Genomic DNA, 9,104 nt, shown 5'->3' on the forward strand with positions numbered 1-9,104 from the left:
AGTCATAGATACATACCAACTTTATTTGAGCAAAGTAATTAGCAGTTCATTGGTGGCTGACAGATGCACATTTTCTCCAGGTTTTCTATCATTGACTCCAGGTTAGCAGCTTCAGAGTATGACACTAATCCAGCTTTTGTTACTGGTCATGTCTGCTATGACAAATTCTCCGGAATCCAAGAGTTTGGCTCAGGGTATGTATATGAGACTCTTTATTCCGCTTAACGTGCTTTGATTATTGAAACCTTGCTTGTATGTTTCTGATCCTGATAATAATATTGTATATTATATTATGGTATTAATAACCAAATTCCATCTGTACTGTTCCTGAAAGTAAGTCAGATGGATCTGTTTTTCAGTTGTTACTAAGCTTGTCTGAAAAGCCAGTTTTAATAGGACGATAAATTCTCTATCCTGCTACAGTAAATTCTTACCACATCATACTGAAAATTCTTTATATAGTTCGTTATATTATGTTTATGTGTTTTACATTGAACACCTGACAGTAATGGTTTAGTGCCGCGGTTCTCAAACGGTGGGGCGCGGCCCCCTGGGGGGGGAGGTGACGTGCTTACAAGGGGGGTGAGAAGGTTGTCATTTTCTAAAAGTTTCTTAAACCGGTTTTAGTGAAATTAGCTTACATTGCTGGCTAAGGGGGGCGCGCGGACGTACCTTTGTTCGTCAGGGGTGGGGTGGGGGCGTCACTAGTAAAAGCTTGAGAACCGCTGGTTTAGTCTGATTCACTTTGTGTAAAGCACATGGCTATACTTTTTTTTATAGTAAAGGTGTTTTGTTGTAAATGTTTAATTTTAATATGCAAATGTTCTATATTTTAAATATTTTCATGATCATTTTATCAAGCAGCGGACAACAAATCAACATGTGGGATTCATCGTCTGAACGCCTTTGACATGATGCTGACCTGCTACTTCCACGATAATATTAGTGCTCTCCAGAAAGACTTCACTGTGTATCTCTATAAAGGAGAAACAAGCCCAAGTAAATATCACCAGAAATAAAAATATATGCCTCTGTATTGGAGGACAACAAAGAACAACTGAAACAAACAAACAAAATATAATAATATATTAAAGAAACGAGATAGTACTGACCAATTCACTGATTCCCTCACTCTCTAACCCAGTGGTGGGCAATTAATTTTCCCAAGGGGCCGCATGAGAAATTGGGATGGTTTTAGAGGGCCGGACTAATATAGTTAACTCAGTTTGACCCAATACTGTATATATAGTAATATACTGGCGGGCGAGCCAGTGGGCGGGCCGGTCAGAGACAGGAGACGGGCCGGATCCGGCCCGCGGGCCGCCCCTTGCCCAGGTCTGCTCTAACCCATGAATTCTAATGATGACTTGATGCTTTAGTCATTGAGCTAGCGAGGATGTGGGGGAGGAAGATAGACATTTTGTCGGTCGTGCGAAGAGCCGATGGCTGAAAATACGAACTGAGTATAACTGAGCAGTCTCATGATGCAGCTATACATGTTCCTTGTAAATAAAGTTCTGTTTTGTGATTTACTGTTCATGATAGGAACAGTTTGAATACTATTGTAAACATCTGTTCCGAGATAATTGGCATTAAACAGAGGGACTTGACTTCATTCTGTAATCAACAATTAGTTAGGAAAGCTTGTCGCATTCTGTCAATACCTGGACATGTGCTAGCGGGAGAATTTGTTTTATTAAGCTCCGGTAAACGCTATGCCATGCCAGTATGCAAAAGTAATAGGCATCTAAAATCTTTTGTGCCATCCGCAGTTCAGCTACTCAATCACAGATGAACTATCAGCGATGAGTGTGTGTGTGTGATGGGTAGGTGTGCATATGTGTGTGTGTGTGGTTTTTTTTTTTTTCTTCTCTTCTCATATAAATATATTTTGGACACAGGGCACAGCTCCCATGTTTAAATTGCCCGTTGGGATTAATAAAGTCTGTTGTTATTGTTATTGTTATTATTGTTGTTATTGTTGTTACACCAGTGACAGTGGTATCGTGCGAGTGGACTCCACAGTTTTTCTGCTACGTAGCCCCTGGGTACAAGTACGAGTACGACATTGATGTTAACCATGATCACACCAAAGTCCGGTTACTCCACGCTAACACCGAGCATGTTGGGATGTACACCTGTCAGGTGATTGGCGAGAGCGATGCTGGAACTTGCAATTTTACTAAGGAACAAAGTAAGCTTTAAAAAATTTAGCTTAGAGACTTCCTCGGTATGGCTTTTCTTTATTGGTTTAATTATTACTTTGCATGCACACTCTAACACATAATTATAAAGAGAAGTACTGTACATATTATAGATTCTTTTAGCTAAAGGAGCCAATCAGAACTTGCTTAACAAAGTCACCTAAGAACGAAACAAGATAACAATAATTCCCGTTTGTTTGTTCTTTCTAGGTATTTGACATTAGATTTTATGATGCCTGGCACGGCGATCAGTGTATTCATTATCAATCATTCTGACATAACATCTTCTACATGCTTACATACAATAAAGTTCTATTGTAGCAGCCATCACGAAGATTGCATATTGCTGCTAATCAGGACTCAGTCATTAAAAAGCGAAACTGAATACAAGTCTATACTTGAAGGTGATTCTTTGTTTACAGTTCTATGGAATTCTACACTCACTCCGAACACACAGCAGACCTCCATGACTGTACCTGGTACGTTTCTAATTAGTCTGATAATTAGATTGTAAGATTGAGTATTGTGTCTGATAGTATGTTATAAATAAATATAAGACATGAGTTGGTGAGTTGTCTTTAGTGTTTATTTTCCTCTTGTTTCTTGGACTGGATCTTATTATTTTATGTAATTATTCCGTTATTTGTTATGATCTGAAAGTCCTGTGAAAGTGGACAGGCCTCGGAATGACTCGGTTATGGTTCCGACACACCGAAACGCGTTTACTCTTAATTATTCTTTCTCACATGCAGAGAAAGAGAGAATAGTCAACAAGACAATAACAATCGATTTATACCGTGTAACTGGAAGAGAATTTTCTTCTGATGTCTTCTGTACACAGCACAAACCACAACAACATCTTCACTTCCTGATGATCGACAGACACAAAGTGCAGATGAACAGAGCTCAGTCGCTAGTAAGCTTTCTACTCCTAAAGGTATGTTATATAACATTTATGAGCATTATGTACTAAACCGTGATAATAAGTCTTTTGAAGTGAAATTAGAAGTCTATAAATTTTACAGAGGATTGATGTGTTGCTGAGATAAGATTTTAAAATGTTTTTAAATGCTTCTTTTTCGTACTGAAACAATACTTATTAATTAAAATACTACGACAGGTATATACAAGGTATTTACAAGTAGTTCTGCAAAAATAAAAATATTTTTCCTATGATCTGGTACAGACGCGCCAGGAGGAAGTCTGGCTGAGGAACAAAAGCAGACAGGTACCCAGGACAACACTGTGGTTGTTGTGGTTCCTTCTGTGGTTCTGTCTGTTTTACTGGGTATCGCCATTATCGCCATCATATTCGCAGCATACTGGAGGAGGTAACGTTGGCACAATGCGACATAACATTTCACCCTGTGTATTTGAGATTTGCATAAGTCTGATTGTAAACAATCTCTCTGTCTTTACATGACTGCGCGAGTGAATGATATGTGATGTTATTCAAAATTTTTTATGACCGGAATTCGAGAAAATTTCTTGATTTTGCAGAAGACAGCGGAGAAGCTCCACAACGGTTAATGAAAGAAGTGACAAAAAGAAAAGAGAGGAGGAGACAATTTTACTAAAAAAAAGGTTACACTGATTGGTTTGTCATTTTCGTCTTTATCTCCTTTCTCCACCAGTCTCTCATTCTATTTCTGAACTCTTTTTGTATTTGTCTGACTTTTGCCCTCTCCCTAATTCTTTGTATGCTCGCCTATGTTAACGATGTGCGAGTAAAGAAATGAAGGAGGAGATTCTGGGACATGTCCGGTATCTTCATGCTGCTTAAAAAGTTAAGCAAATCAAGGCTACTTAAATCAACATTTTGTGTACAGAATGTTTTGTATTTCAGACAACAGGATGAGCATCACAGTGACAGTTCGCCCCCAAATCCCGAGGACGGTCAGCTGACGGCTCAAGAGGACAGACAGCAGACACCGTAAGGAACCGGTTTCAGTTGGATGAAGGATGGGGATTCTTTAATAGCTGGTTCACTTGTTTTTCCCCTTAAATTTGACAGCTTAGTAAATTCCTCGTAACTTATAAAAACTGAAAACAGTGAAAGTGCTCACATTAATATTAAATGCTGTATTGTGCCGGAATAAGAAAAAAGTCAACACGTTATTTAGAAGACATTATTGTCGTTTGATGCAATCAACTCATAACAAGAAATAAAATAATAATACGCTTGATTAATGCGGAGAGCATAGAGAGTGGCTTTAAAAATTACAACTTGTATGTCTCTGATAAACGCTTTTATTGCTATCAACTGTAAACAATGAAGTGTGAGATGGAAGGATGAAAATAATTTTTTTTCCACCCGTGTAGTGTAGAGTCTGGTCGCCAGCATGAAACCGAGGTAAAGACGAGATGTAAAACAGATGGCGACTCTTGTCTTGAAGCTGACAGCAAGCCTCTCATGAGTGAATCGTTTGAACTTGAAAAGTCAGTTTTATTTAATGTAGTTCAGGCGTGAAGTATATTTGAAACATTAAATTTTACTTTTCTCTAAAGTTCTTATTTTTTTCTGTCTAAATAACATTTAAGTTATTTACTTCTGGCACTCACATTTGCATTATCTCTCCTATTGATGATGATGATGATTGATGATTGATTGATTGATGATGATGATGATGATGGATGGAGGATGGAGGATGAGGATGATGATGATTACTATAGGTTTTGTGGTGATGACGATGATGATGATGACGAGGAGGAAGAAGAAGTAACAAGAACGAGGATGATTGTAGTATTTATTCCATTGGCAACATTAATGAAAATAAGAACAATACCACAACAACGCTCAAATAAAATTACATTTTCAGAACCGGGATTCAGGAACTAGGTGATGTGGATGTTGAAGATGATGAGACAAGTTTTGATGGTAGGCAACCAGAGTTACAACAAAGAGACAGGTAGGTCACAGTTTACACTTTGGTCAGCAGTAAGGGCGCACCTTACATATGATAATCCTGATCCCATTATCTCTTTTTGCTATATCCCAGCTTATACTGATAACGACGATGACGATGAAGACGACGAGGACTACGAACTGTAACGACTGGTCCCTATAGAAATGATTCAAAATAAAATTAGGTAAAGCTGAGAAAGACATTTTCCTAGTACAAAGATGGGTAGTGTAGGAAAAATCAGTAAAACTACAATATAATCTTCGATTTTAGGGGTGTGCACTCTTTAGACGGAATTGTGTAGAATTCTAGTTGTGAGATACATTTCTTATTTTTATGATTTTCTGATGGTGTAATCTAAGGTCCAGTCAAACAAAATGTCAAAATGATAATCGAATAATGATGCCAAACAATAATTTCAAGCAAATAGTGTTTTAGTGTGTTATTTCCCTAATGCCAAAAATCGAAAATTACATAGGAGAAGGATGAGGATTACAATTCAGAATAAGAATACATCAATATCTCAAAATACACTACTGTTTCCTACTTCAATATTTATCCTTCTTATTTTTATTTTCTTGTTTGTCTGTTATTAGAACATATCGCTTTTACAGTTCTTTCTCTTCTTTTTCTTTACGCTGTCGTGTAACCTTTACATAATCATTATCGCGATCTTCTTTAATTTTTTTCTTAAGTTCTGTGATCTTCTACTACGATATTGATGCTGTATGTTTGTAGCCATATAGATGCACCCAAGAAGCTCAACAAAGAGGAGGAAGAAGACTCACCAGTCCCTCTGCACTTCCAACACGACATGTAGATGTTTGCGCAGTGTAGTAACAGCAGAATGAGACTTTCACAGACATTCAGTGCATGCACCAAGATGACCTCACTTCAGCCCCTTGATTTGACTGTCACTGGGGGACTGGGCAGCAGCATCTGGCAGTTGGTTGTCGGGACCGTTACTAAGGGCTGAGGCAGGTCAGGGACATGAAAGTGTCAAGTCCTTGGTGTTTGTCACTTCTTCCTCTGACGACATCTTCATCGTTCAAAATGCCCTAAGGATGGTGCAGGCTACATAACCACACAGGCAGACTTGTGGTGATCTTCTGTACCTCATCTGCATTTATAGACATTGACCTTTCACCTATCGCCGGGGTTACTATGTTTCCATTGCGTACTGTACGGTACACATCCGCTGATGAAACAGCTGCACATACTGTTCTTTCTTTAGTTTCTTTTAATGTTTCAGTTCACATTTATTATATTGTTTTAAATGTTTAAACAAAAGCATTTAAAATTATAAATATTTTATAAATACTATTTACCGCAAAATCGTGCGAAATAACTAAAACTCCGCGATACATAATGAGATATATTTAAAAAAATACACGATACAGTGAAGCTGAAATAACTGAACACCGCTATATAGAGAAGGATGACTGTATATATGTTTATGTGTGTAAAGTCTGATGCTATTCATTCACGGAATAAGAATGGTAACAAAAGTGTGAAGAACCACCAGAAAGAAAGCCGAATTTATATATTACACAAATTGTGAAATAAACAATTAATTTTTGTGGGGAGTGTTTGCTTTACTACTAGTATGTTGTAATATTTCACTTTCTAAAGATATGGTGGGTTTAGTTTAAGTTTCATTAGTTTAGCCTAATTTTAGTTGAAGATCTTTATTAAAACTAATCTGATCAAGTAAGTTTGAAAGTATTAACTGGAATATTTTTTCACGATTCTTCTGATAATGTAAACTGCCACTGAAATTGCGTGGGATTATTTTTTTGGGAAAACATGATCACTCCTAGTAAAATTGTCAAAATAAATATTAACAGCCATCTCTGGATTCTTCAATTCACTAAAACGTGGAGAGAGGAGACGAGCGTGACCGAAATGAAGGAAAAAGAAAAGATACCAATTCATTTTCAGGGAAAACAGGAAACATTAAGGGATGCATGGCAGATGTTTAACACTCTTAGTGGTCAGTACGAGTTTCAGAATAAGAACTGTACTCAGACCGAAACTGAAAAGATGTGTTCACGGCGTGACCTACAGGACGAGTGATTAACCTCGGTGACTGGTCCACTGTAATTTATGTTTTATATATATTTATGTCTATTGAAAATATAACATATTTTGTCAGAAAAGAATTCTTTTTGTTTGTATTTTCATGGTGACGCCACAGATGCGCCTATTAAAAACGAGTACATTAGTAGCAAACAGTGTTTCTGTCCTCAAATGTTTTGCGTTTCTTTTAAGAATGTTCTCTCTTGTTAATGTGGACCTTATTTTTTGTTTTGTTATAAGTTATATTTTTTAATTAAAATTTTCTGTCTAGGAAGAGCAAGAAAACAAGAGAATGATGCAAAATACTTCAGAATCCTTACTAGATTGAACTTGGATATATTTCATAGACCAAACAATTATCCCATTACTCTTCAGCTTGTGATGAAACAACAAAACAAAATTCATGGAGATATAATTTTCCTTTTTAAAGATATTAATTACGTTAAGGAAATAAAAGAAGGACATTAACAGCAATAAAACAACATGCTGGAACACCTTATAGTAAAAACAATTTATCGAGTGTTTTATATCATGACTTACGTCAAACAGTACCTAGTGAAATGTTTTGGAAGTTAATGCTTGCAAATAGGAATGTGTCTTGTGTAGCAGCAGCAGCAGCATATATAGCGCCACATCCCGTCCTATGGGGATGCATATGGCGCTGTACAGATAAAGACACACACAGACGTACACGGACGAACACAACAACATTAGAATGCCATGTGAGATGAAAGATATGCAACCAGTATCTGCCAGCGTGCACAGTTTATTAGACAAACTGTAATGTTTACTGTAAATGCTCCTTTCTACACCACAGCTCTAGTCATAGAACGGACCTCATATGCACACGTCTTTTTTTCTCTCTGCTACTCATTGGTATGTTTGCAGAATGCCTGTTTGAAAAGTCCAAATGTGTTCACAAGCCAACAGAAAAGAAGCAGTGCAAATCTAGCGATGCAGTTTCAACTGTTTCCATTCTTCATGAGTCGCAAAACCAACAGTTCCGTTTCAGTTAAAACAATTTTGAAAACACTGAGATAATCTTCACCAGAAAAGAATATAACGGAAGGTAGATGTATACAAGAAAGCACCAAATTATATAACAGTAAAAAATGTCACAGATTAGGATGTGCAAGAGCTACTGTCTAAAGTTCTTATATATACATACACACATCTCTAGGTACTTGAAACATTACCTGTTGAATATCATGGTATATATACAACTGCGACTAAATATACAAAAGTAAACCACTTATTCCAAAGGATGGGATTTCTATAACCTTGGTTATCAATTAAAGCAATATTCAAAACACATAAATATATATATACATGTCTACCCATTGCCGTGTGATCTCATAAATGCTATCTTATTTTTACTCTTGCCCTTTACCACAAGGTACATTACCCTGTCTAAGAGACAGGCTATAAACAGTTATCTGCACATGTCCGTCCATAATTTCATTCTTATGATGTCACGGATCAGTCCGTAACTCCATGTTTTGAAATTAGTTTAATCTCTTCGCTGTTTGTTAATTATAATCAGGGCTTCTGCTAAGGCTAAATTCTTTGGGGTCCCAGGGACCCCTTCTTCAGATTTTTAAGGGGTCCCTGTTCTTCGCCCAAATTTGAAGGGGACCCCATTGACGAAAACAGAAGGGGTCCTCCGAACTTTTAATGCGTACTGTACGCAATTTTTTGCGTAAGTAGAAGCCCTGATAATGGTAAATAACATGTATTGATGAGTGAGAGTCAGCGAGGAAAGGGAGATCACTCTTGCGTAAAAAAGTGACAGAAGCAGACGGCATTGGCGGCCATGAGAGCGGACGGATGTCGTGTGAGTGTTAATGTGAGAGTAGATCCTAGAAGTGATTCCTTGCCTAGCCAAGGTTTCTTTTTTCCTTTGTGTACGGGCGACTGT

At 37.4% G+C, this 9,104-nt stretch overlaps 2 protein-coding genes across 12 annotated transcripts in view; both read left to right on the forward strand.

The window, feature by feature from the left end:
• The window catches only part of LOC112567705 (cell wall integrity and stress response component 4-like), an 82,937-nt gene that overhangs the window by 47,353 nt on the left and 26,480 nt on the right, over positions 1–9,104 (forward strand). The gene's annotated exons all lie outside the window — the stretch shown is intronic.
• The window catches only part of LOC112567698, a 69,949-nt gene that overhangs the window by 11,374 nt on the left and 49,471 nt on the right, over positions 1–9,104 (forward strand). For 2 of the 10 annotated variants that reach the window (XM_025244455.1, XM_025244456.1), the window contains exons 2-12: positions 81–194; positions 862–999; positions 1,994–2,194; positions 2,627–2,683; positions 3,046–3,141; positions 3,391–3,535; positions 3,705–3,788; positions 4,051–4,137; positions 4,527–4,643; positions 5,024–5,113; positions 5,846–7,339. The exons of 4 other annotated variants lie outside the window; for them this stretch is intronic. In XM_025244455.1, the coding sequence (XP_025100240.1) occupies positions 119–194; positions 862–999; positions 1,994–2,194; positions 2,627–2,683; positions 3,046–3,141; positions 3,391–3,535; positions 3,705–3,788; positions 4,051–4,137; positions 4,527–4,643; positions 5,024–5,113; positions 5,846–5,927 (1,173 nt within the window). In that variant the 5' untranslated portion in view covers positions 81–118 and the 3' untranslated portion in view covers positions 5,928–7,339. Of the gene's footprint in view, positions 1–80; positions 195–861; positions 1,000–1,993; positions 2,195–2,626; positions 2,684–3,045; positions 3,142–3,390; positions 3,536–3,704; positions 3,789–4,050; positions 4,138–4,526; positions 4,644–5,023; positions 5,114–5,845; positions 7,340–9,104 lie in introns of those variants that run through there. 4 more of the 10 variants (XM_025244458.1, XM_025244459.1, XM_025244457.1 and 1 more) reach the window with 3 other exon arrangements.

The sequence above is a fragment of the Pomacea canaliculata genome, linkage group LG7 (genome assembly GCF_003073045.1).
Source record: "Pomacea canaliculata isolate SZHN2017 linkage group LG7, ASM307304v1, whole genome shotgun sequence".
Taxonomy (NCBI): Eukaryota; Metazoa; Mollusca; class Gastropoda; order Architaenioglossa; family Ampullariidae; genus Pomacea; species Pomacea canaliculata.